General features: G+C 37.6%; 2 protein-coding genes across 13 annotated transcripts in view; one reads left to right on the forward strand and one right to left on the reverse strand.

Annotated features, from left to right (window-relative positions):
- LOC108733576 (protein transport protein SEC31-like) overlaps positions 1 to 27,558 on the forward strand; it is a 260,375-nt gene that overhangs the window by 36,058 nt on the left and 196,759 nt on the right. The window contains exon 3 of the mRNA XM_025980436.1: positions 22,692 to 22,732. The gene's annotated coding sequence lies outside the window, so the exon portion shown is untranslated. The remainder of the gene's footprint in view (positions 1 to 22,691; positions 22,733 to 27,558) is intronic.
- The window catches only part of LOC108733574, a 78,383-nt gene that overhangs the window by 34,917 nt on the left and 15,908 nt on the right, over positions 1 to 27,558 (reverse strand). For 3 of the 12 annotated variants that reach the window (XM_025980427.1, XM_025980426.1, XM_025980423.1), the window contains exons 15-44: positions 21,343 to 22,125; positions 19,553 to 19,696; positions 19,422 to 19,490; positions 19,246 to 19,326; positions 13,144 to 18,291; positions 11,898 to 12,116; positions 11,214 to 11,399; positions 10,947 to 11,147; positions 10,597 to 10,887; positions 9,388 to 10,539; positions 8,981 to 9,322; positions 7,329 to 8,921; positions 6,952 to 7,269; positions 6,574 to 6,897; positions 6,207 to 6,518; positions 5,830 to 6,141; positions 5,061 to 5,387; positions 4,615 to 4,929; positions 4,232 to 4,552; positions 3,843 to 4,169; positions 3,474 to 3,782; positions 3,095 to 3,415; positions 2,709 to 3,035; positions 2,317 to 2,628; positions 1,936 to 2,256; positions 1,533 to 1,856; positions 1,158 to 1,469; positions 778 to 1,098; positions 382 to 711; positions 7 to 318 (exon numbers count right to left, since the gene is read on the reverse strand). In XM_025980427.1, coding sequence (XP_025836212.1) covers positions 7 to 318; positions 382 to 711; positions 778 to 1,098; positions 1,158 to 1,469; positions 1,533 to 1,856; positions 1,936 to 2,256; positions 2,317 to 2,628; positions 2,709 to 3,035; positions 3,095 to 3,415; positions 3,474 to 3,782; positions 3,843 to 4,169; positions 4,232 to 4,552; positions 4,615 to 4,929; positions 5,061 to 5,387; positions 5,830 to 6,141; positions 6,207 to 6,518; positions 6,574 to 6,897; positions 6,952 to 7,269; positions 7,329 to 8,921; positions 8,981 to 9,322; positions 9,388 to 10,539; positions 10,597 to 10,887; positions 10,947 to 11,147; positions 11,214 to 11,399; positions 11,898 to 12,116; positions 13,144 to 18,291; positions 19,246 to 19,326; positions 19,422 to 19,490; positions 19,553 to 19,696; positions 21,343 to 22,125 — 15,954 coding nt within the window. The remainder of the gene's footprint in view (positions 1 to 6; positions 319 to 381; positions 712 to 777; positions 1,099 to 1,157; positions 1,470 to 1,532; positions 1,857 to 1,935; positions 2,257 to 2,316; positions 2,629 to 2,708; positions 3,036 to 3,094; positions 3,416 to 3,473; positions 3,783 to 3,842; positions 4,170 to 4,231; positions 4,553 to 4,614; positions 4,930 to 5,060; positions 5,388 to 5,829; positions 6,142 to 6,206; positions 6,519 to 6,573; positions 6,898 to 6,951; positions 7,270 to 7,328; positions 8,922 to 8,980; positions 9,323 to 9,387; positions 10,540 to 10,596; positions 10,888 to 10,946; positions 11,148 to 11,213; positions 11,400 to 11,897; positions 12,117 to 13,143; positions 18,292 to 19,245; positions 19,327 to 19,421; positions 19,491 to 19,552; positions 19,697 to 21,342; positions 22,126 to 27,558) is intronic. The other 9 variants (XM_025980435.1, XM_025980424.1, XM_025980425.1 and 6 more) reach the window with 8 other exon arrangements.

The following is a 27,558-nucleotide window of genomic DNA, read 5'->3' on the forward strand; positions in this document are numbered from 1 at the left end:
TCTTACGTAATAGAGAACATCTTGAAAATGGATCGCCAGTATAACCGGGTGGACACGCACAAATGGGGTGATGGTTTCTCGTTGAGCACTGAGCTCCTATTCCGCACGTATTCGGGCAAGGATCAGCGCATTTTCTGTTAATACAGGCTTTATCTAACGGGCATTCTGAGCTAACTACACACTCAGGGCGACATTGTGGAGGTGTGCCAATGTAAGAAGGTAAACATGAGCAAACTGCCTGATGGTTTACATTTCTACATTGACTGTTGGGGCCACAAGGGGTTGGTTGGCAGGGATTGTCTGGTTCTCGAGTTGTTTCTGTATAGAACGAGTTATGCATATGTTATAAAAGATTGAAATAATTGTGGATAAATGTACTACCTATTATTTCGTTACACTGGTAGAACGGATCTCCCGTATAACCTTGTACACATGTACAAGTTGGGATGTGATTTATCACTTGGCATTCGGCAAAAACGCCGCAAGTACCAGGACATGGGTCTTTACATTTAAAAGAGACACAAGCCAAGGGTGGACTACAGTCGTTATTATTTTCACATTCTCTGCGACAGCCGAGATCTTTGTCGTAGGGATTGCCTTCAAATCCTGGAAGACAGGAGCATGATCCGGCATTATTTCGTTCACGGCATTCAGAATTGGGACCACACGGTGATGGTGAGCAGGGAGTTGTTGGCGGTCCTTTATCTATTGCTGCAAAGGGATTGGAAATGCAGTTATATAATTCTGTAATGCTTATGATCGTATTGCATTTCTTACGAAGAGGGAGGTTGCATGAAGAGAATGGATCCCCTATATAACCAGGTAAACATGAACATAGCGGAAGGTGATTAACTACTGTGCATTTTGCATTTAAACCGCACACATTTACACAAGGATCTCTACATTTTTCTTTAATACATGCTAAATTGTTCGGACATTCGGTATCTTGAGTGCACTCGGGTCTGCAATTTGGTGCTCGACCGACATAATTCGGCAAACAAGAACACACAGGCTGTGTACCAATTACTTTACATTGAGAATTTGGACCGCATGGTGACGGTACGCAAGGATTACTGTTGGGTTTAGGAGTCGTAGATACTAGAATAAAGAGAGAATGAAGTACAGAGAAAAATAGAAACAAATAGTATAGAACATACTCTCTTGTTTGAGACAGATAACGAAAGGATCCCCTGTAAAGCCTGGCATGCAACTACATATAGGGTTGTGGTTTATAACTTGACATTTAGCGTTTATTCCACACGTGTTTGGACATGGATCGCCACATTTTTGTTCTATACATGCTTTATCTTGGGGACATTCGGAGCTTATAAGACATTCAGGTTTACATGCCGGTGGTATTCCAATATATCCCGCGTTACAAGAGCAAACAGCGTGATCGTTTATCACTTTGCATTGGCTGTAAGGTCCACAGGGCGACGGATCGCATGGGTTTAAATTTTCAATTATTTCTGAAGAAAATTAACAATAAACAGTTGCTTCTATTGATTCGATTAGGTTTAGAAATATCTTACTGGCTTGAATTATTTCGCATGATCTGGTTGGGTCACCGCTGTAACCGGGTAAGCAAATGCAAGAGGGCGCATGATTAAACACTTGACATTCGGCATTTAGACCGCAAGAGCCTAAACAAGGATCTATACATTTGTTGTTAACGCAGGCGCGACTTCTATCACAGTCCGAATTTACAACGCATTCAGGTCTGCAACCTACGTACGGATCTCCTAAATATTCGGGTAAACATGAACATGATCCAGCGCCGTTTTGTTCCCGACACACGGCATTTGCGCCGCAAGGCGATGGATTACAAGGTTGTATTGGCTTTTCAGTAATAGGAGCTGAAAATAAATATAGTAAATCATGCAAAGAGTATAAAATAGTGTAAATGTACATATAAAGTAGAAAAAAGAGGCTTACTACTAGGAATAATAGAACAACCACTAAATGGATCTCCCGTATATCCGCTAATACATTGACATACAGGAGCATGGTTTATTACTCTACAATCAGAAAAGGAGCCACATGATCCGGGACAAGGATCAACACATCTTTCTTTTTGGCAAGCTAAGTTTCCGGGACATTCTTCATTTATTACACATTCTGGTCGACAGTTGGGTGCACGTCCTATATAGTTAGGTAAACAAGAGCATGCAACTTGATTACCGACTACTTTACACTGAGAATTAGGTCCACATGGTGAGGGTATACAAGGATTTGTGTTCACTACATCAACACTCTCTGAAAGTATAAAAGTACATGCAAGAAAAGTTTAAGAATACAGATAGACAATAGGCTTACTTTCTTCTACCAAACACCTAGTAAACGGATCTCCTGTAAAACCTGGATTACAACTACAAATAGGATTATGATTTACGACTACGCAACGTGCATTTAGGCCGCATGTTCCTGGGCAGGGATTTTGACATTTTTTGTTAATGCATGCTTTGTCTTGCGGACAGTCTGCGCTTATCATGCATTCTGGTTTACATGCTGGAGGAGTTCCTATATAATCTTTTTGACAGGAACATACAGCATGATCATTGACTACGCGACATTCACTGTAAGGGCCACATGGCGAGGGAACGCACGGTTCAGGCTTGTTTTCTTCCACTAAAGATAAGCAGAAATTGAAATGTTTGAAAGCAAAGAGTATAAAATCAAGATGCAATAGTAATAGGTAGATATCTTACAAGGAATCGGTAGACTGCAAGAGATAAGAGGATTTCCGGTATAGCCAGTAATGCAGAAACATGAAGGTGCATGGTTCGTAACTACACATTCTGCGTTTATTCCGCAAGTTCCGGGGCATGGATCTCTACATTTGTTGTTGATACAGGCTCTAGTTTGTGGGCAGTCGGAATTTGTTACACATTCTGGTCGACAACCCGTGTACGGATCCCCGAAATATTCAGGGATACATGTACACGAACCGATCCCGTTTCTCTCTTTACACAACGCATTGGCTCCGCAAGGGGATGGATTACAAGGGTTACGAGGTTCCTCAGTCGGTTGAATAACTAAAATTTTCGCCAAATTATTATCGCAAGCGATTTACTTTAATCGCGTGCTGTCTTACGAGGAATTTGTGTGCATCCGGAGAAGGGATCGCCGGTAAAACCTTCTTGACATGAGCACACCGATCGATGATTAATAACCATACAATCAGTATTAATTCCGCAAGAACCGGGGCAAGGATCAATGCATTTTTCATTCTGGCACGCTTTATTTGAAGCACATTCGGAATTAGTTCTACATTCTGGTCGACAATTTGGAGCTCTCCCGATATAGTTCGATAAACAGGAACATGCAGGGGTGTTATTTATAACCCGGCATTGCGAATTTGGACCGCATGGTGAAGGCAAACAGGGATTTGGATTTTCTTTAACTATTACAGGTCCTACAAGTTTAGAATCGGTAAAAAAATGTTTTCAATTCTTGTATCTGGAAAGCATTACTTTCTTCCTGTACACATCGAACGAACGGATCACCGGTATATTGTGGCAAACAACTACAAACAGGATTGTGATTGACCACTTTGCATACGGCACTAAGACCGCATGTGCCTGGACAAGGATCGACGCATCGCAGATTAACGCATGCTTTATCTAAAGGACATTCGGAGCTAATCATGCATTCGGGCCTACACGTTGGAGGCGTTCCGATGTAATTAGGTTGGCAAGAGCAGACCGCATGATTATTTGTTACTCTGCAGTTACTATAAGGTCCACAAGGCGATGGGTCACAAGGATTTTTCGTTTCTTCAACTAAATGATATCATCACGTTAAACAAGGTAAAATTTGAGTAAATATTGGAGATTACGTACTAAGTGGTCGTTGATGACAGGCGGTTAATGGATCGCCAGTAAATCCTTCCGAACAGAAACAGGTCGGAGCATGATTATTAACGACGCATTCGGCATTAATTCCGCAAGTACCAGGACATGGATTTCGGCATTTATTGTTCATGCATGCTTTGTCCATCGGGCAATCAGAATTTGTGATACATTCGGGGCGACAACATGTGTAGGGATCGCCGATATATTCTGGTAAGCAAACGCAAGATCCCAGACCGTTACGCTCTTTACAAATGGCATTCGCACCACAAGGCGAAGGATTACACGGGTTACGGTTTTCTTCGATTTTAGGTTCTACTAAAATCGAATCAATAATTTTATTTTACTGGTATAAAAAGATTGTGAGGTACAATTCTTACTCGGTGTTGGGGAACATCCGATAAACGGATCTCCTGAGAACCCTTGTTCGCAGTTGCAAACGGGCGAATGACTTATGACTCTACAGTTTGTATTTATCCCGCAGGAACCAGGACAAGGATCTCTACATTTTTCTTGTATGCAAGCAAGATTTAAAGGACATTCCGCATTTATCATGCATTCGGGCCGGCAGTTAGGAGGTCTACCGATGTAATTCGGTAAACAAGAGCATGCTGGTTGATTATTTACAATTCTACATATAGAATTAGCTCCGCATGGAGAAGGAACGCAAGTGTTTTCGGGAACAGTAGCAATATCCTTTTCTGTAATTTAAAATTTGGAGAATAAAATAGTATTGGCTGCAACAGTGATTGCTGCTGCTTACTTTCTTCCACAACGCAACGAACGAATGGATCTCCGGTGAAGCCCGGCGAACAGCTGCATATGGGATTGTGATTAACAACTAAACATCTGGCATTTAAACCGCATGTTCCAGGACAAGGATCTTGACATTTAGAATTAATACAAGCCCTATCGGGAGAACAATCGGCGCTTATTATACATTCTGGCCTGCAACTTGGCGGTGCTCCTATGTAGTCTTGCTGACACGAACATACCGCATGGTCGTTTACTACGCGGCATTGGCTGAATGGTCCACACGGAGAATTTGCACAAGGATTAGTTTGCGGTCTGGGTTCGACTTTTGAAGAAAGAGGAAAACAATAAATAATGTAAAAGGCATAGAAAAGATAGTGATTGTAGATATATAAAAGTTAAAGATATAAGTACTTAGTTGTAAATCTGAAAATAAAGAAAAGATAGAAGTCTTACTAATTTCTGGTAATAAACAAGAAGTCAGCGGGTTTCCAATGTAGCCAGTAAAACAATTGCAAATCGGCGTGTGATTTATAACGGAACATTCTGCATTTATGCCACAAGTGCCTGGACATGGATCTTCGCATCTAGTATTTATACAGGCTCTATGTTTTGGACAGTCTGTGTTCATTAAACATTCCGGTCTACAACCAGTATAAGGATCTCCAAAATAATCCGGAATGCAACTACAAGAGCCTACTTCGTTTTGTTCTTTACATATCGCATTTGGACCGCATGGATTTGGTACACATGGTTGCCTTATTTCTGGCTCAATCACTCTTACTGAAAAAGTAGTCGAATAATTAGGGCTTTATTAGCCGAAATTGTTATTCTTTCTGTTACGACGTTAAAAAGGTATTATTCATTTTAATTTGCAGTATGTCGCTATTTGACGTTACTACAGCATTTACTGTCATTAAGTGCACTTGGTTTTAATTGGTTTGGGTTAGAAGCCGTTTAGTGCTTTTTAATTGTTTTATTCGTTTGTGATTATTCCTATTCCTATTCTAGTTCATTTTATTATTAATTAAATTAATTGTTTACACCACCTAATCGCATTATATATTTGTTAAGAAAAACCTTTTTTAGATCGAATTTTAGTGTTTTAATAGTTTTTATTATCGCTCGGTTTTTTTTTTGCGTCCTTTGGTTAATGCTTATTTGGCGGGAATTAATTTTATTAAGCGTGAAAGCTGTAGGCAATATTGCAATTGGAAATGCTTACTTTGAAGGCATCCCAAAAACGGATCACCAGTAAACTGCGGTAAACAATAACAAACGGGAACGTGATTAATGACTTTGCATTCAGCATTAGCTCCACATGATCCTGGACAAGGATCTATACATCTTTGATTTTGACAAGCTTTATTTGATGGACATTCAGAATTAAGGACACATTCTGGTCTGCAATTTGGCGCTACACCGAAGTAATTTGGCAGACAGCTGCAAACTGCTTGTTCATTTACATTGTGACACAATGAAAATGGGCCGCATGGAGACGGAACACAAGGATTTATAATTTCGACTATTTCGAATTCTACAAATGAGACAACAAACGGTAGAAAGAATATACAGATACAGTGAAAGATGTAGTGTCCTTACTTTCTTCGGGGAAACATCTGGTGAAAGGATCACCGGTGAATTCAGGAGGACAGCTACAAAAGGGATTGTGACTAACTACTCTACAAAGTGCATTAAGACCACACGTTCCGGGACATGGATCGATACATCTTTGATTATTGCAAGCTTTATCTAATGCACATTCGGCGTTTGTAATGCATTCGGGTCTACAGTTCGGTGGTGATCCGATACATCCTAATTCGCAAGTACAAACCGGTCTGTCATTAACTTCTCTACATATACTGTACGGCCCACAAGGCGATGGTGCGCATGGATTAACAATAATCGGAACAGCTAAGTAAGAAAATAGATTAAGAAAAGTAAGACACATGCAATAGAGAAGCCTTACTAATTTCGACTATTTCTCGACAAAGAACCAAAGGATTTCCAGTAAACCCAGGTAAGCAGATACATGAAGGACGGTGATTTACAACTTCGCAATCGGCGTTTATTCCACAACTTCCAGGACAAGGATCCTGGCATTTATTTAACACACAAACTTTATCAAACGAACAATCGTCATTTATCAAACACTCTGGTCTACAGCCTATGTAAGGATCTCCGAAATAATCTTTAATACAGGTACACGAGCCTGCTCCATTAAATTCTTTACATATTGCGTTTGAACCGCAAGGAGAAGGATTACAAGGATTTCGTATTTCTTCAACTATAACTGCAGGATTTTCCATTTATATTGGTTCGAAGAGAAGAATAAAAACAAACTTACCTTGAACGGGGTTACATCCTGAAAATGGATCTCCTTCGAAGCCTTCAACACACGAACAAATTGGTCGATGATTTTGCGTGACACACTGGGCGTTAAAACCACATGATCCAATACAAGGATCTTTACATTTGTTGTTGAAACAGGCTAGATGTAAGGGACAATCTTGATGGATAATACATTCCGGTCTACAGTTCGGAGGAGCACCAAACATATCAGGCAGGCAGGAACATACAGCTCTGGAATCGACGACACGACATTCTGCATTCATACCGCAAGGAGAAGGTACGCATGGGCTAGTAGGTGGAGCTATTTTTGGTTCTGGAAAGGAAGATGTATTTTTGTAAAAAATATTAATAAAATTCATTTTCATCTCATACCTTCTTTGATACACGAAATGAATGGATCACCGGTATACAGTGGAGGACAACTGCAGACGGGGTTATGGTTGATGGTTTGACAACGAGCTTCTAAGCCACACGAGCCACGGCAAGGATCTTGACATTTTTGGTTTATGCATGCTTTGTCAAGCGAACACTCGGAACTTACAAGACATTCTGGTCTACAGTTTGGAGGTGCACCGAAGAAACCTTCTTGACAAGAGCAAATGGCGTGGTTATTACTAACTCTGCAAAGACTATTCAATCCACAAGGAGACGGTTCGCATGGGTTCTTAGGTGGTTCCGGTATTTCGGGTTGTTTTCTACATGCCGTGAAAGGATCTCCGGTAAAACCAACCACACAAGAACAAGCGGGAATGTGATTAGTCACCGTGCATTCGGCGTTTAGGCCGCATAGACCTTCGCACGGATTTCTGCAGTGTTGAGCAATACAAGCTAAATTACTGGCACATTCTGAATTAATGGTACATTCTGGTCTGCATCCTCCGGCATACGGATTTCCTATATAAGGCGGTATACAGCTACATCTTGCTACACCGTCTGCTATCGAACACTGTGCATTTAGACCACACGGCGAAGGATTGCAAGGGTCCTTCGGTGTAATTTCAACAATAATTTTCTCGCATCCTACGAATGCATCGCCTTTGAAACCCTCTAAGCAGCTGCAGAACGGCGTGTGATTGACTACGTTACATCTCGCATTTTGTCCACAACTTCCTGGACAAGGATCGGTACATCTTTCTTTTATACAAGCTTTATCACTTGGACATTCCTGATTGATAACGCATTCAGGTCTACAGTAAGGTGGATTACCGATGTAATTTGCAACGCAAGAACAAACTGGACGCCCTTGGTTTATTTGGCAAATAGAATTCGGGCCACACGGCGACGGAATGCAGGGGTTTTCAGGTTTCTTGGGTTCTACTGCAATGGGTGTATAACAGCTCGTGAACGGATCGCCTTGTTGACCAGGTGGACAACTGCAGACTGGATTGTGGTTGATTACTTTACACAGTGCATTAGCGCCACATGTTCCTTGGCAAGGATCTATGCATTTTTGATTGATACAGGCTTGGGTTTGTGGACATTCGGAACTAACAATACATTCAGGTTTGCATGTTGGTGGCACACCTTTGCATCCCGGAAGACAAGAACAAGTTGCATATCCTTGTGAAGAAATCATGCATCTGCTGTAGGGTCCACAAGGTGATGGATCGCAAGGATTAAGAGGTTTTATTGTTGTGGGAACGATAGGATGTTGGATTGGGAAACAAGAAACGAAAGGATCTCCGGTATGCTCCAAAGGACAGAAACAAATTGGTACGTGATTAGCAACGTCACAGTTAGCTCCTACGCCACATACACCGTTGCAAGGATTGACACATTTGTTGTTGATGCATGATTTTGTCAAAGGGCAGTCCGGATTGACAACACATTCGGGGTGACAGGCTAACCATGGATTTCCGTAGAAACCTTCTTTACACACACAGGCCAATCCTTGTCGTTGCCTGGTGCATTCCGCGTTAGCTCCACATGCAACGTTTTCACACGTTTCAACTTTCGGTATTACACCTGAAATTGATACATTTTGTTAGGCATTTATAAACAATTACAAAAAGGTGTTCGCATACCTAATTCCGGTTTTATACAGTGTTCAAATGGATTTCCTATCAGTCCTTGTGGACAAAAGCAAACGGGAGTATGTGCAATTACGTTACATTCGGCATTAACTCCACAAGAGCCTGGACAAGGATCGACGCACTTGTAACTAATACACGCGTTATCGAAAGGACAATCTGCATCCGTTAAACATTGTGGTCCACACGAAGGATTGTAAGCTGCATGAGGTCCTGCACAGGGATTGCAAATGGCAATTTGTGTACCATAAACGTCGCATGCCATATTAGGGTCGCATGGAGATGGAGAACACGGCAGTGGTCTTGTAATATTTGGTTGATGAATTGTTATAGTTGCTATAACGAAAAATGACGAATATAAATTGAAGAACATTAATGATTTTGGATAATTTGTAACTCACATTCTATCGTACAGTGGTAACGAGGGTCTCCAATATAACCAGTAGGACAACTACAAAAGGCAGTGTGATCCCTGACATTGCATAGTGCGTTTATACCGCAAAGATTGTCGAAAGAGCAAGGATTTTTACAGTAGCGGTTAATACAGGCTTTATCGGATGGACAGTCTGAATTGAGAATGCATTCCGGTTGACAGCCAAACTGCGGATCACCTTTGAAATCGGGAAGACAGGAACAAACAGCCCTTCCATTAGTAACTTGACATATCGTATTTAATCCACACGGACTAGGTATACAGGGATTGTTGAGCGGCATTGGTTCAGGTAAAGGCGAGCAACGAATCAATGGGTTTCCAGTTAAACCGCTGTTGCATGTGCACACCGGATGATGTTTTTCAACTCTACAGTTCGCATTGATTCCGCAGCATCCGTGACATGGGTTTTGACATCTGAAACCTATACATGCGTTGTTATCGCTGCAGTCGTCATCTGTGGCACATTCGTATCGTTGACATCCTAATGCTGAGGTAGGATCGCCCACGGTTCCTTCTGGGCATTTGCAGACAGATTTTCCGTCTGGAGTAACGATACATTCAGATCCATAACTGCATGGATTTGGAACGCAAGGCGAGAATGGTTGAGGTCGACAACCGCTGTAAGGGTCTCCGATATATCCTGGTTTACAGTAACATTTTTCTTGATTGTTGGATACGTAACAGTCGGCATAAACTCCACATGGTCCTGGTTGACATAAAGTTATTATGGGAACATGTTGTACACAACTCCTATACGGATTTCCGATGGTTCCAGCAGGACAGAAACAGACAGATTCCTGAGACGCGTCGCACAATGCGCCGAGTCCGCAGGGATTGGGTTCGCATGGGTTTCTTTGCTCAACACATCCACGAATGGTGTTTGGACTTTCTAGGTATCCAGATAAACACGTGCATTTAGCAAAACCATTGTCTAATATCGTACATTGGGTATTGGGTCCGCAAGGTGATGGATCGCACGGATTAGCAGGCAGTGTGCAAGGAACTTGCGGGGGAGTTCCTTCAAATTCTGGAAGACAGAAGCAGACAGCTTTTCTGTTCACTACACGACAACCGGAATTCGGACCACAAGGATTTGGAACACATTCATCGCCATCTGGAACTAAAAAAGGAAAATAGTTGATTTGATTAATGTTTGGGTGTTTAATGTTTTACTTACTGCAACTTTTGAATGGATTTCCTGTCAATCCTTTAGGACAGTAGCAAATAGGATTGCCGTTGTCAAGCTCGCACAAAGCCCTAAGTCCACAAGGATTGGGATCACAAGGATTGGTGGGGGGATGACAACCGGATAAGGGATTTCCAGTAAAACCGGCAGGACATTTACAAGTAGCTCTATGATAAATTACTTCGCATATGGCATTTGTACCACACTGGCAAGGGGAACTGCATCTACCGTTGATACAAGCTTCATTAGAAGAGCATGCATCATCGCTTTGACATCCGTGCACTAAAAGATGTGAAACTTAATGTTTAGAGGGGCAGTTGTTTATGAGTACGTTTATATACCTCTTCCGCAAATGGTGTAAGGATTTCCTTCAAAGCCTGACAAACATTGACACTTTACTTCGTGGTTTTGCGGAATACATTCCGCATTTTCACCGCAAGAGTCTTCGAAGCATGGATTTATACAAAGTCGATTCAATCTATCACATAGTTTATCCGGCGGACAATCTTCATTGTATTGACAGACGGGTTTATAATCGAAAACTAAAATTGAAGAAATATGAAATGATACAGGTTCCAGGGGTTTTGTTTTATAACAGTGTGTTATACCTGGTGCACATTTCACGTAACCGTTTCCATGGAATCCTTCTAAACAGCTACAATCTGTCCCGTGGTTTGTGTTGATACAGACTGCGTTTTGAGTGCAAGGATTGTGTAGGTCACACGGCCTTTGACATCTTTGATCAATACATGCTTCCGTGTATTCGCAATCTTCGTTAGTTATGCATCCTCCTACTATATTTGATGAATTAGTTTTTGACAAAAAAAATTACAAAGGTTAGAGAGACGCCTCTGCAATTTGTAACTGCTGAAATGTGAACGCATTCCTAATCCTGCATTTTCATTTTATATTAATTTTAAGTGGGAAATGTCGAAAAATCTAATTTTTAATTTGCTTTTGCACATTGATTGTTTTTAGTGTGAATTTATGAAACAATTAAATTAGTTTACAATTATTTGTTAATAATAAGTAACTTTGTAGTAGAAGATTGTGAAGTAAGTGAAAAATTATTAAAATTATTATTTTAAAAATAGTTTACAGAATGTGTGGAAAAATTGTATTTGTAGTATGCAAGTATAATATTAATTGAATGTACAAAATGGCAATGTGCAATGTATATACATACGTTATATTTAAAATGTGCTATAAGTGTTTCGATTTTTTAAAACTTTACAACCCTTGGGGACATATGTAACAGAGAGTTATTAGGTATATTATTATTGTTAGCTTACTCTGTGAATGAGTTTTAAAGCATTTTACAGCGGGGTTTCCTTCGAATCCTTTAGGACATGTGCAGATTGGTCTGTGCATTTTTGCTTGACATTTTGCCGTTTGTGCGCATGCGCTGGTAAATTCACATGGGTCCTGACAAACTGACATAAAACATGCCTCGCTTTCGAGACAATCGTTATCGCTGGTACAGGGCTGGGGCGATTTTGGAAAACCTGGTTCTAGTGTTGAAATAGAAGTTAGTTTTAGTATCAAGAAGTTGTTAATTTATTAAAACATTTCGTCATAAAACTTTACTACATGACCAGATGATAAATGGGGTTCCGAGATTGAGGAAGATATCAGAACCAACTTCAAAACGTTGTAGTATTTTTATATAAATTTCAACTTTATAAAAGTTTTAAGAAAAACGAAAGAAATAGAAACCTGAATAGAAAAGTGAGTATATTGCAGGATTATGATATTTTAAAGACAGGCTTATGTACAAGTATTTTTCTGCTGATCAAAAATTGATGTTTTGTAAATTTACTTTTTAAATCTGTAAAAAATTTTGAAATTTAAAAATGCTCAAAATTCATCTGTGAACGTATATATAATGTGAGGGACATGATAGTTTACCGGTACGTTGAATGTTATCCCTTCACAGGGATGGTCATGTAGCAAGGAATTACAACACAGTAAAATTATAAGAGAACATTCCAACTGGTTTATTATTTATAATTAATAGTTAATATATCGTCACTTGTGGTTTGCTGGTCGTTTTCATGTAGGGGGTAGTTGTTATAACGATTTTTGATTATGTTTCAAGTTTGTAAATATATATATAAGTAATACAAACCCCACGTAGTTGACTAAAATGCCTATTATTTAGTTATTCTTTTGGATACGTTGTTCAAGAAATGTTATACCAAACAACTACGATATTATTTAAGTATTACCACTACTTCCTGCTAATGTAAATTTATCTAGACTATACATGCAGACTTTTAAATTCTATGTAAATGGCATTTGTGCAAGTTTCAGTTCACAAAAACTTAACACTAATTAATAAATCTACATGAAAGTAACTGAAACTTGTACGAATTAACGTTAATCACACGATATACAGTCGGTAATCACTTTAGATATTTTTAGTTTACACCTCTTAATTCTACCATTATTAACCTTTTCATTCTACAAATAAATAAATACTGTAAACACTATATCTAACTATAACTACAATTTTTACAAATATCTAGTACCATGTACCTTTCGAACACTCCTGCATTGCATTCCCAGTAAATCCAGGTGGACAACTACAGTGTGCTGTGTGGTTAGAAACTGTACAAAGGGCATGTTTACCACAACTTTGCCCCGTTGAACAAGAATTAATACATTGGCCTTTCAGGCAGGTGTCTGTAGCAGGGCAATCTCTGGCCATTTTGCATATTTGTTTAGTTGTGTTAGCGGTCAGCATGGTTACGTTTTGGGATGTCAAAGGTCGGGATGTCGAGGAACGATTTTGGTATGCTACCGATTCTGTACTAGGCGTAAGTTGCTTTGGAAGTTTGTACGATTTTGTGGTAGAAGTAAACAATGTCTCTGTTGTTTTTTCTTGTACTTTTGAAGTTTCAGGTGACTCTGAGGATGTAGTTGGAGTTGGTGCTTCTAAGAGCACTGTGGGTTTTGGAGATTCGCTATGGCTTAGTTCAGGATATTCACTTGTGAACTCTGGCGTTGAAGAGCTCGCAGCTAATGTCGCCTCTTTTGTGATGTATTCTGTGCTAGAATATCCTTCAGTAGTTTCAGTAGCAGATTTTGTTTCTCCTTTGGAGTCAATACTACTCGTTGGGGTAGTTGTAATAGTCAACTCGCTTGAAGTTTCCGTCTTTCTCATTTTTTCTGGACTAATGATTGTAACTGGGGAGGTAGAAGATTCTTTATCATGAGTTAGAATGATTGTGGTTGGTTCGTATTCAGAAGTAGAGCTCTGTAGATTTTCTTCTGTAACTTTAATAGCTATTGCAGTTTTCTCTGTACTTTCTCCAAATGCAGTTGTGGTCTCCAAAGAAGAAGTGGTGTATATGGCACTTTGAGTAGTCTTACTTGTAAGCGTTGTAGGCATTTTGGATGTTGTTGCGATTTCAGATTTGGATTCATTCGTACTTTCTCTGGGACTCGTGCTTGTAAATGCATTTTCTTCTTTTGTTTCAGCATGCCCATATGACGAAGTAGCAGTTGAAGTTTCAATACCATGGGCTGGTATTGTTGTTTGTTTTGTTTTTGTAGAAGGAATGGTATTCTCTGTAGTCTCGGTATTTTCGGTTGTACTTGTAGAAACTATATCTCGATTTGTAAATTTATTTGTTTGTAACGGTGTGTAGTTGGTTGAAAAAGCGGTTGTTGTCTCTGTTGGACTTTCAGTGAATACCTTGTGTTCTGTAGATGTTCCAAACGTTGTTAAATAAGATTCTTCTTTACTGCTGCTGGATATAATAGATGTGGTAGTCTCAGGTGTACCAATACCTTCCTTATATGACTCTTGTGTACTAGGAAGTGAAGTTTGAGTTGGTGAAGTAGTTGTTGTGACTCCTTGTGTAGACGATTCAAGAGTTGAATAAGATTCTTCTGTAGTACCGCCGGGAATAAAAGACGTGGTAGTTTCAAGTATACCATCACTTTCTTTGTATGACTTTTGTGTGCTAGGAAATGCACTTTGATTTTGTAAAGTAGTTGTTGTATCTGCGAAAGGCTTAGTCGTTTTTGTAGATGCTTCCAATGTTGTTGGAAAAGATTCTTCTTTAGTACTGTCAGTCATGAAAGGCGTGGTACTTTCAGGTATACCATGACTTTCTTTGTATGACTTTTGTGTGCTAGCAACTGTAGTTTGTTTTGGTAAAGTAGTTGTGTCAGTGAAATGCTTAACTGTACTTGTAGGTGTTTCCGATGTTGTTGAATAAAGTTCTTCTGTAGTATTGTCAGTTATAAAAGGTGTAGTATTTTCAGGTATACCATGACTTTCTTTGTATGACTTTTGTGTGCTAGCAACTGTAGTTTGTTTTGGTAAAGTAGTTGTGTCAGTGAAATGCTTAACTGTACTTGTAGGTGTTTCCGATGTTGTTGAATAAAGTTCTTCTGTAGTATTGTCAGTTATAAAAGGTGTAGTATTTTCAGGTATACCATGACTTTCTTTGTATGACTTTTGTGTGCTAGCAACTGTAGTTTGTTTTGGTAAAGTAGTTGTGTCAGTGAAATGTTTGACTGTACTCGTAAGTGTTTCAGATGTTGTTGAATAAAGTTCTTCTGTAGTATTACCAGTTATAAAAGGTGTGGTACTTTCAGGTATACCATGACTTTCTTTGTGGGACTTTTGTGTACTAGCAATTGTGGTTTGTTTTGGTAAAGTAGTTGTGTCAGTGAAATGCTTAACTATACTTGTAGGTGTTTCAGATGTTGTTGAATAAAGTTCTTCTGTAGTATTGTCAGTTATAAAAGGTGTAGTATTTTCAGGTATACCATGACTTTCTTTGTATGACTTTTGTGTGCTAGCAACTGTAGTTTGTTTTGGTAAAGTAGTTGTGTCAGTGAAATGTTTGACTGTACTCGTAAGTGTTTCAGATGTTGTTGAATAAAGTTCTTCTGTAGTATTACCAGTTATAAAAGGTGTGGTACTTTCAGGTATACCATGACTTTCTTTGTGGGACTTTTGTGTACTAGCAATTGTGGTTTGCTTTGGTAACGTAGTTGTTGTTTCAGTAAAATGCTTGACTGTACTCGTAGATGTTTCAAATGTTGTTGAATAAGATTCATCTTTAGTACCGACAGATATAGCTGATGTGGCAATTTGAGGAGTACCATTGCTTTCTTTGTATGATATTTGTGTGCTAGGAGCTGTACTTTCAGTGGTTAAAACACTTCCCGTCGATTCTTTTACAAATGTCTTTTGAGTGGATAATGTTTTAGTAACGGGTATCAATTTAATAATACTGGGAGCAGTGGCAGTATTTTTCTCGTCACTTTTTTCCGTAGTTTCTGCCAATGTGATGATTAACGGGGTTGAAGATTCTGCAGTTGGAGCATAAGTATAAGCAGGTAGGATTTTAGTAGTTTCATTCTCGATTGTTTCGGTTACGTAAGACGTAGGTGTTTTGCTAGGAAAAGTGAAATATATTTTGGGAGTAGTTTCTAGAATTGGATTAGTTTGAGATTTTCCAGTTGTCAGTGTGCTAATAATGTCATGAGTTGTTCTTTGACTCATTTTCGGTGGTGTAGAAGGTGGAATTTCTGTAGGCCATTTTGTAGTTGTTTCTGATACTGTTGCCTCAGTATTACTTTCATTTTTACGTTGGATACTTTCAGTTGTAATTTCAGAGATTACTGTTGATGCCTTTGATGTAAATGACGTAGGGGTGGTTGCAGTGTTAGCTTCTGTAACTGTTTCTGGTTGGTGTTCTTGCCCACCAGGTTTAGTAATTTCTGTGTAAGTCATTGTTATTTCAGAAATTCCAGCCACAGAAGGAACTGTGTACGATTCGGGCACCGTGCTCATTTTTGACATTGTTGATGCAGATGGTGATGCAGCAGTAACGAAGTTGAATGCTGTAGTTCCACCGTCATTCATTTTACGAACTTCTGTTGATGAAGAAGGGATTTCGTGTGTTGTTTCTTTTGTTTCTGAGAATGTAAAGTATGTTGGTGGGACGGAATCAGTCACACTTTCCTTGGTTTGCATTTTCGTTTCTTGTTCAATCGACTGTGAAGTAAAAACTGTTAATGTTGGTTCAAATTCTTGTGTAGTTGCAGTTTTAGAGGATGTACCCTGGCTTTTGCCTTCTCCGCTTGCTTCAGTGGAAAATGAAGGGTTTGTTGTTTTAACTTGTGAGATTGTGGAAAATGTTTGAGTGGTTATTCTTTCTGTGGTTACAACATTCGGATATTTACTTTCGCGACTTAATTCGGTAGTCATTGACGAATAGGTGGCAGGTGTTGTTAGTTCGGATTGTAGAATCTCACTGGATAATTCAACCTTACTGGAAGTATAAGATGGAGGAACAGTTACAGGAATTTGGTTCTTTATATCAGATTGTGCAAAAATTGTTGGGGATGTTGGCTCAGTTTCTAGGTTTGTAAAACGAGTTTCGGAAGCAGTTTCACTTTCACTTTTGCTACTAGTTTCAGTAAATACTGATGAAACTGTTTTATCTGTTGCAGGAATTATTTCAGTATTGACTGGTATACTCGATTTCTGAGTTATGTCGCCATATCCTGCTGTACGTGTTGTTGTTTCGTGTTGGAGTTTTCTTTCGGAAACTGTAGATATTATTGTTGATGATTCCGTAGAAATTTTTCTATTATCTTGTGAACTAGTCGATTCGGAAGTATCTGGAAAAGTGTATCTAATTGTTGTATCTGTAGAAGATAAGGGCTGCAAAGCGGGTGTCATTGTAGTTTTTGGTGTTTCGCTTTTCGGGAAACTGCTCAAAGTTGCCCTTGTGAACGGCGTCATCGTGGAAGAAAACTCTAATGTCGTTTGTTCAGCTGCTTCTGTGACTATGTGATGACTTATTGTTGTTATTTCATCATAATTAGTAGTTGTGGGGGTAAATGTGTGGAATTTAGTATGTCCATCAGTTTTTGCTGTTTCAGGTTCGTAATACGTTGTTAATACCTCGTTGGTGGTCGAAGGATATGCGATTTTAGATGTAATATATTCAGTGGTTGATATTGTAGGTATCCTAGTGACATTTTCTTCTATAATAGTTGAAGTCTCCACAGTACTAGTTGGTTGTTTTTCGTTCTCGCCCGTTGTCACCTTCGGATAAACTTGCGAAACCTTTGCTACCTCAATTGATTCAGTTGTTGGAAAAATTTGAGATACTTTTGCTGTGATTTCTTCCTTAGGTGTAGCGGTACGTTCCGATGATGATTGAGGATAAACTGGTGATACTTTTGCCGTAACCAATTCTTCTGAGGTTTCTGTTGGTTCATGTTGAGCTTCCATTGTTGTAGGATGTTCAAACGATTTCGCTTTTCTTTCAGTTGTTGTTGAATAAATTTTCGTTGATTCTTTTGTTACTTCCTCTGCTATTGTCATTAGAGGGGGACTCACTGATTGTCCTGTTGTAGTTATTATTACGTTTTCGTCAGTTGGTTTTGCTGTAGTTGTAACGTTTGCTTTCTCAGGTGTTACATAGACAACTTTTTCGGTTGTAGTTGTAGTTTTGGCGGTGCTGACGTGTTTAAATATTGGAAGCAGAGTTGATGGTTCCAATATAGTAGTGGTTTCGGTAGTAATATTTTCTTCAGCAAGGGTTGAAGAAGGAAGGGTATTAGTGGGTACAAGCGTGTCGTATGTCAAGGTCGTTGTGCTTTCATTGTGAGTTAGTGTTGATGTAGTTGTTGTACCTGCATCTGTTACTTTAAAACAACAAAATACTGTTAGAAAATTATTCTATTGACTAACTACATTATTCACTGTCAACGATATGCAGATGTTTATCCCAATAGCGGAGCTGAAATTGTTAGGATTAGGAGTAAAGCGTTTACGTGATTATTAAGGCAAGCATAAATTCTAGCAGTTCTCACTTTCCTTTAAATAATTTTCCAAAATTCCTTATATATTTGTAGGCATATTATTCGTGATTTAGTGAAATTAAAAACTTCAGGTTATTTCCGCAGAAAAATATACCTACATTTTGTTTTTAAGTATTAGAAATACATACTTTCGTAAAAACGAGAACTGCATTGACTTTCTACTATTTACATGCATATAATGAAAGACCTTTAATCTAATAGTATCACAAATAGTTCCCAAATCTATACACACATATACTGTATCTAAAAAAGACAGAAACTGTACAAAGCAACAGATATTTTCGACCAAGTATTTAAAACGCAAGACATCCCTAACCTCTACACTGTAAAATAATTTTACAGAATTTATCCGTTTATCTTTAAAGGCTTTTCTACTCATTTAGTAGAACTAATCTGAAATTACTATTTTACAATGTCGAGGCTGATAAACTGAAAAAACGCAAATAGAGAAACCAACAACATCTTAACGATAGTAAAGTACTTTTACTATTAGCAACAAGAGAAGGCGTCTAGATATAAAGTTTTCCCACAAAACGAAGTAATAATCGAATGGTTCCTTTTGAATTTTTCGGAAATATTGTCGCATAGGCATCTATGTTATAAGAATAGATTTTATGTAAAGTATAGGTGATGTTTGCCAATATGAACGTTTGTAGAAAAGTATTGCGATTGTTTGAAGTAAACATTCCAATATCCAAGAGAATTGAATGCGAAAATGGCAAAGAATCTTCACCATGATTATCGAACAGTTTGTGAAAAATAAATTCAAATTCTTACCTTTGATGCAAGCTCCGGTAGTTGGATCACAGGATACTCCTGGAGGACAATGTTCACAACCCGTGAAAAGGTGTTTTTCCCCTATAATAATTGTTTAGAATTTTTTTATGAATTGACAGAGGCTTTGGCTTCGATATAATAACAACTTTTTTTTTGGGTGATAAATCTAAACTTACCTTGCACACAATTACATCCATCACAAAGGTATCCATATTTACAATCTGAATCCTTTTGGCAATGGCACACTGTAAATTTGTTAGTATTAGTTTATTTATTTAAATGATAGTTAAGTGAGAAATTAAATTACCTTTTATGCATACTGGCTGATGATTTTCGACATGGCAGTCTTGTCTGCTAATACAGGGATTGCTTAAAGAACAAGGATTCTGGCACTGGCCGGAGATGCAAGCTTTATCGATGGCGCAATCTTCATGTGAACGGCATCCCACATCTGCGAGTTGTTACGTAAACATTAAATATATAAGAATTAACAATAAATTTGGAACAATTAAAAAAATATGTCTAGGTAAAATCAAGAAAACGTTTTATAATAATAAATATATCTACGAAATAAATCTAAAGAACAAGCAAAAGAAGCATCGAGGCTGAAATAAAATATTTATAAGCGCATAAGTCATGCCAACCGATATTGTATTTCCCAGTAGCCCACTACTACAACCATTAAACATATATATACATTATATACAATAGAGTTCTGGAAAGAGAAATATAATTAAAATAATAAACATATAAAAGTAGATACCAATAGAAATAAGGATATAAAGGATAGAATTTACAGTTTTCAATGGACGTATTTCCTTCCAATATCTACGTCATGCAAGCAGGATACTTTTCTACTAATATGTAAATTCCACAACATTTTGTTATTAAACAGCCTGGCGTGGCGAACACATCATGCCGGTCATCCATATATATATATATTTTTTTTGCAATGCACAATTTTCCAACAAGTACTTTTTTATTCACCTGGAACTTTCTACAACCAACTACATCCAGTATATATTCAAGTGAAAAGAAATAGACATACAGATATTGCAGCGATCTAATAAACAAAACTTTAAGTAAATGTAACAGATATAATTTTTCAGTTAAGTCAATTGTTCATTTATAAAAATAGCTGAACTGATAGAAACCCAATTTTGGTGTATTATTAACTAAACCTTTTTTTATAATAATTCAAGATGAGTAGCCTTTTACCTGAGTTATTGCCATTTATTTTGAGTTTCTGGATTTTTTAAGATATGAATTGCTATTATTTTAGTTTATGTTTTATTTGAAGGAGGAGTGACTTATGATTCGTATATTATAAAAATCCAAAAAAAAACATGTATTTAGACTTGTGTTTGTATGATCTTTTCGGTTCAGATAAAATACTTAATCCAAAAACAGACTGTCAAAGTGTCAGTTTGTCGACATCCAAGGTGTCTTCCAGCCAAACGTTTTTGTGGAATTTTTGGGATACAGTGCGCTGTGTATTTAGTTGCAGTTTCTTGTATCTTGAATTATTATAAAAAGCAGTCAACTCATCTTCAGAATAATACTATCATATCATTTGACATTTAAATTAATTGATTAAATAGTTAATTTTTAAACATGCAATTTTGTGCAATTATTTTGTGGATATTCGTTATTATTGTTTATGAGGTGCTGATTGAACAGTCGTATTATGTCTTAGGCAAATGGCATTAAAATAATTTAAAACTCTGTATGCCTGGTCCTTCGACAAGTGAACAGTGCCGTTTAAAATACAAACATTGGTCTGTGTAAGGCCATGGCAGTGTACCATTTCATTCTGCTATACATAGATACATAAACTGAAGGATATCGTTAATCTATCGAACACGAATGAAAGTTAACACGAAAAAGCAGTAAAGAAGAAAAGGTGAAAATAGTTGATAGGGGAAAATCTTCAGAAACGCATATATATATATATATATCTTCAGATAAGTTACATTTAGGTACAAGAGTAGGTAGTAGTGTATGGCAATTATGAACGGGTCATCATAGTAGGTACTGTTTTTTTTTTAATCTTGAATACAGTAAATCTGTATTCAATCGTGTTTGATTTATTTTTACCTTTGAGACATCCACGTTTTGAATCTGATCTAAATCCTGGCGGACAAAACCTGCAAACTGGTTTGTGATCTTCCACATAACAAGGACTATCGGCTGAACAATTGGCCGTAGCACATGGATCTTCGCATCGAAAAGACCGACATGCCAGATGTGATGGACAACCGTTATCTCTTAGGCAGATAGATACCGAGGGGTTACAATTTTTCATGCAAATACAAACAGGACGATGATTAAGGACGTCGCACGTTTTATTAACCGGACAAGGCGTCCTTCCATTTGCAACGCAAGGATTTTGACATCGGCGATCGATACATGCCAGATTCGATGCACATTCGTTGTTAGTTATGCATTCCGTTACATCAGGAGCACAAGACAACTCTCCCACATCGTTTACTATAAAACCGTTTGCACACACGCAAGACGCTCTATGTTGATAAACTTGACATTTTTTATTATTTTTACATTTGATAACGACTCCTTCGCATGGATTGTGGCATTCTCTTAATTGTTTATTGCATGCAAGTGCCGCCGGGCAGTCGTTATCGTCAAAACAAGGCACTTTAGTGATCGGTTTTGAAATGTTCTTACAATTTGGATCCGGTCTACAATTATTGGTCGCAACTCCAACAAAACATTCTGGACATGAACATCTCGGCCTGTGATGTACCGTACGGCACAATGCGTTTATTCCACAGGCACTGGTCAAGGTGCAAGGGTTAATGCATTTGAAGTTGACGCAAGCCTTTTCGTCAGGACACTCAGAGTCTCTGTTACATTCGGCATCTATGGGTAGATAAGAGGGTGGAAAAAGAAAGCCAATGTCAGAAAACCGTGAAAGGAAACATCTCACAAAATTATTATGACACATGCAGTCAGAAGTGAGAGGAATGAAAGAGGCTATTGTATGTCTCAATAAGTCTGAACAGCCAAAGTATTTACAAGCGCTAACTTTCAGCCAAACCAAACAATTACTAATGTACAACACAATGTGAGAATGCTCCTTTCACAGTTCCCAATCTGACTTAAAATCCAGAGAAATTAAACAGGGCATCTCACCACGAGTAAAACGATAATAGGTCATTTCTTTTATACATACTATTAATTGTTACGCGTTTCTTATATTCATGTTACGGTTAAGGTGCTAGCTTGGCGTGTGTATAAACTGTCTATTTATCTAATATAAGCTAAACGAATTTTAAGATTATCTTAATAGATAGCCTCTTTTTTATCAACACAGTTGGCTAGTTTATGAGTTATTTAAGTAATATTTACACACAATAAAAAATGTAATACATTATCATGGTGAATACGTATTGTTTTCATTTTTTTAACGAAGCTTTTTGTTACAGGCTGGAAGTGTTCCTTGAATGCAACCTTTTTCTCGATTTTGGTGAGTTTATTCATGAAATACTTCTTTATTTTCCTAAGAAACATTTATATTTATTTATCTTTTTACGGTAGCAATTATTTTTGTAACTATCTTAATAAAAAAGCTCCTTGCTTATATACCTCCAAAGTAAGCATTTCNCACTTGTGGTTTGCTGGTCGTTTTCATGTAGGGGGTAGTTGTTATAACGATTTTTGATTATGTTTCAAGTTTGTAAATATATATATAAGTAATACAAACCCCACGTAGTTGACTAAAATGCCTATTATTTAGTTATTCTTTTGGATACGTTGTTCAAGAAATGTTATACCAAACAACTACGATATTATTTAAGTATTACCACTACTTCCTGCTAATGTAAATTTATCTAGACTATACATGCAGACTTTTAAATTCTATGTAAATGGCATTTGTGCAAGTTTCAGTTCACAAAAACTTAACACTAATTAATAAATCTACATGAAAGTAACTGAAACTTGTACGAATTAACGTTAATCACACGATATACAGTCGGTAATCACTTTAGATATTTTTAGTTTACACCTCTTAATTCTACCATTATTAACCTTTTCATTCTACAAATAAATAAATACTGTATACACTATATCTAACTATAACTACAATTTTTACAAATATCTAGTACCATGTACCTTTCGAACACTCCTGCATTGCATTCCCAGTAAATCCAGGTGGACAACTACAGTGTGCTGTGTGGTTAGAAACTGTACAAAGGGCATGTTTACCACAACTTTGCCCCGTTGAACAAGAATTAATACATTGGCCTTTCAGGCAGGTGTCTGTAGCAGGGCAATCTCTGGCCATTTTGCATATTTGTTTAGTTGTGTTAGCGGTCAGCATGGTTACGTTTTGGGATGTCAAAGGTCGGGATGTCGAGGAACGATTTTGGTATGCTACCGATTCTGTACTAGGCGTAAGTTGCTTTGGAAGTTTGTACGATTTTGTGGTAGAAGTAAACAATGTCTCTGTTGTTTTTTCTTGTACTTTTGAAGTTTCAGGTGACTCTGAGGATGTAGTTGGAGTTGGTGCTTCTAAGAGCACTGTGGGTTTTGGAGATTCGCTATGGCTTAGTTCAGGATATTCACTTGTGAACTCTGGCGTTGAAGAGCTCGCAGCTAATGTCGCCTCTTTTGTGATGTATTCTGTGCTAGAATATCCTTCAGTAGTTTCAGTAGCAGATTTTGTTTCTCCTTTGGAGTCAATACTACTCGTTGGGGTAGTTGTAATAGTCAACTCGCTTGAAGTTTCCGTCTTTCTCATTTTTTCTGGACTAATGATTGTAACTGGGGAGGTAGAAGATTCTTTATCATGAGTTAGAATGATTGTGGTTGGTTCGTATTCAGAAGTAGAGCTCTGTAGATTTTCTTCTGTAACTTTAATAGCTATTGCAGTTTTCTCTGTACTTTCTCCAAATGCAGTTGTGGTCTCCAAAGAAGAAGTGGTGTATATGGCACTTTGAGTAGTCTTACTTGTAAGCGTTGTAGGCATTTTGGATGTTGTTGCGATTTCAGATTTGGATTCATTCGTACTTTCTCTGGGACTCGTGCTTGTAAATGCATTTTCTTCTTTTGTTTCAGCATGCCCATATGACGAAGTAGCAGTTGAAGTTTCAATACCATGGGCTGGTATTGTTGTTTGTTTTGTTTTTGTAGAAGGAATGGTATTCTCTGTAGTCTCGGTATTTTCGGTTGTACTTGTAGAAACTATATCTCGATTTGTAAATTTATTTGTTTGTAACGGTGTGTAGTTGGTTGAAAAAGCGGTTGTTGTCTCTGTTGGACTTTCAGTGAATACCTTGTGTTCTGTAGATGTTCCAAACGTTGTTAAATAAGATTCTTCTTTACTGCTGCTGGATATAATAGATGTGGTAGTCTCAGGTGTACCAATACCTTCCTTATATGACTCTTGTGTACTAGGAAGTGAAGTTTGAGTTGGTGAAGTAGTTGTTGTGACTCCTTGTGTAGACGATTCAAGAGTTGAATAAGATTCTTCTGTAGTACCGCCGGGAATAAAAGACGTGGTAGTTTCAAGTATACCATCACTTTCTTTGTATGACTTTTGTGTGCTAGGAAATGCACTTTGATTTTGTAAAGTAGTTGTTGTATCTGCGAAAGGCTTAGTCGTTTTTGTAGATGCTTCCAATGTTGTTGGAAAAGATTCTTCTTTAGTACTGTCAGTCATGAAAGGCGTGGTACTTTCAGGTATACCATGACTTTCTTTGTATGACTTTTGTGTGCTAGCAACTGTAGTTTGTTTTGGTAAAGTAGTTGTGTCAGTGAAATGCTTAACTGTACTTGTAGGTGTTTCCGATGTTGTTGAATAAAGTTCTTCTGTAGTATTGTCAGTTATAAAAGGTGTAGTATTTTCAGGTATACCATGACTTTCTTTGTATGACTTTTGTGTGCTAGCAACTGTAGTTTGTTTTGGTAAAGTAGTTGTGTCAGTGAAATGTTTGACTGTACTCGTAAGTGTTTCAGATGTTGTTGAATAAAGTTCTTCTGTAGTATTACCAGTTATAAAAGGTGTGGTACTTTCAGGTATACCATGACTTTCTTTGTGGGACTTTTGTGTACTAGCAATTGTGGTTTGTTTTGGTAAAGTAGTTGTGTCAGTGAAATGCTTAACTATACTTGTAGGTGTTTCAGATGTTGTTGAATAAAGTTCTTCTGTAGTATTGTCAGTTATAAAAGGTGTAGTATTTTCAGGTATACCATGACTTTCTTTGTATGACTTTTGTGTGCTAGCAACTGTAGTTTGTTTTGGTAAAGTAGTTGTGTCAGTGAAATGTTTGACTGTACTCGTAAGTGTTTCAGATGTTGTTGAATAAAGTTCTTCTGTAGTATTACCAGTTATAAAAGGTGTGGTACTTTCAGGTATACCATGACTTTCTTTGTGGGACTTTTGTGTACTAGCAATTGTGGTTTGTTTTGGTAAAGTAGTTGTGTCAGTGAAATGCTTAACTATACTTGTAGGTGTTTCAGATGTTGTTGAATAAAGTTCTTCTGTAGTATTGTCAGTTATAAAAGGTGTAGTATTTTCAGGTATACCATGACTTTCTTTGTATGACTTTTGTGTGCTAGCAACTGTAGTTTGTTTTGGTAAAGTAGTTGTGTCAGTGAAATGTTTGACTGTACTCGTAAGTGTTTCAGATGTTGTTGAATAAAGTTCTTCTGTAGTATTACCAGTTATAAAAGGTGTGGTACTTTCAGGTATACCATGACTTTCTTTGTGGGACTTTTGTGTACTAGCAATTGTGGTTTGTTTTGGTAAAGTAGTTGTGTCAGTGAAATGCTTAACTATACTTGTAGGTGTTTCAGATGTTGTTGAATAAAGTTCTTCTGTAGTATTGTCAGTTATAAAAGGTGTAGTATTTTCAGGTATACCATGACTTTCTTTGTATGACTTTTGTGTGCTAGCAACTGTAGTTTGTTTTGGTAAAGTAGTTGTGTCAGTGAAATGTTTGACTGTACTCGTAAGTGTTTCAGATGTTGTTGAATAAAGTTCTTCTGTAGTATTACCAGTTATAAAAGGTGTGGTACTTTCAGGTATACCATGACTTTCTTTGTGGGACTTTTGTGTACTAGCAATTGTGGTTTGTTTTGGTAAAGTAGTTGTGTCAGTGAAATGCTTAACTATACTTGTAGGTGTTTCAGATGTTGTTGAATAAAGTTCTTCTGTAGTATTGTCAGTTATAAAAGGTGTAGTATTTTCAGGTATACCATGACTTTCTTTGTATGACTTTTGTGTGCTAGCAACTGTAGTTTGTTTTGGTAAAGTAGTTGTGTCAGTGAAATGTTTGACTGTACTCGTAAGTGTTTCAGATGTTGTTGAATAAAGTTCTTCTGTAGTATTACCAGTTATAAAAGGTGTGGTACTTTCAGGTATACCATGACTTTCTTTGTGGGACTTTTGTGTACTAGCAATTGTGGTTTGTTTTGGTAAAGTAGTTGTGTCAGTGAAATGCTTAACTATACTTGTAGGTGTTTCAGATGTTGTTGAATAAAGTTCTTCTGTAGTATTGTCAGTTATAAAAGGTGTAGTATTTTCAGGTATACCATGACTTTCTTTGTATGACTTTTGTGTGCTAGCAACTGTAGTTTGTTTTGGTAAAGTAGTTGTGTCAGTGAAATGTTTGACTGTACTCGTAAGTGTTTCAGATGTTGTTGAATAAAGTTCTTCTGTAGTATTACCAGTTATAAAAGGTGTGGTACTTTCAGGTATACCATGACTTTCTTTGTGGGACTTTTGTGTACTAGCAATTGTGGTTTGTTTTGGTAAAGTAGTTGTGTCAGTGAAATGCTTAACTATACTTGTAGGTGTTTCAGATGTTGTTGAATAAAGTTCTTCTGTAGTATTGTCAGTTATAAAAGGTGTAGTATTTTCAGGTATACCATGACTTTCTTTGTATGACTTTTGTGTGCTAGCAACTGTAGTTTGTTTTGGTAAAGTAGTTGTGTCAGTGAAATGTTTGACTGTACTCGTAAGTGTTTCAGATGTTGTTGAATAAAGTTCTTCTGTAGTATTACCAGTTATAAAAGGTGTGGTACTTTCAGGTATACCATGACTTTCTTTGTGGGACTTTTGTGTACTAGCAATTGTGGTTTGTTTTGGTAAAGTAGTTGTGTCAGTGAAATGCTTAACTATACTTGTAGGTGTTTCAGATGTTGTTGAATAAAGTTCTTCTGTAGTATTGTCAGTTATAAAAGGTGTAGTATTTTCAGGTATACCATGACTTTCTTTGTATGACTTTTGTGTGCTAGCAACTGTAGTTTGTTTTGGTAAAGTAGTTGTGTCAGTGAAATGTTTGACTG

Source organism: Agrilus planipennis, unplaced genomic scaffold (assembly GCF_000699045.2).
Source record: "Agrilus planipennis isolate EAB-ADULT unplaced genomic scaffold, Apla_2.0 scaffold41, whole genome shotgun sequence".
NCBI lineage: Eukaryota > Metazoa > Arthropoda > Insecta > Coleoptera > Buprestidae > Agrilus > Agrilus planipennis.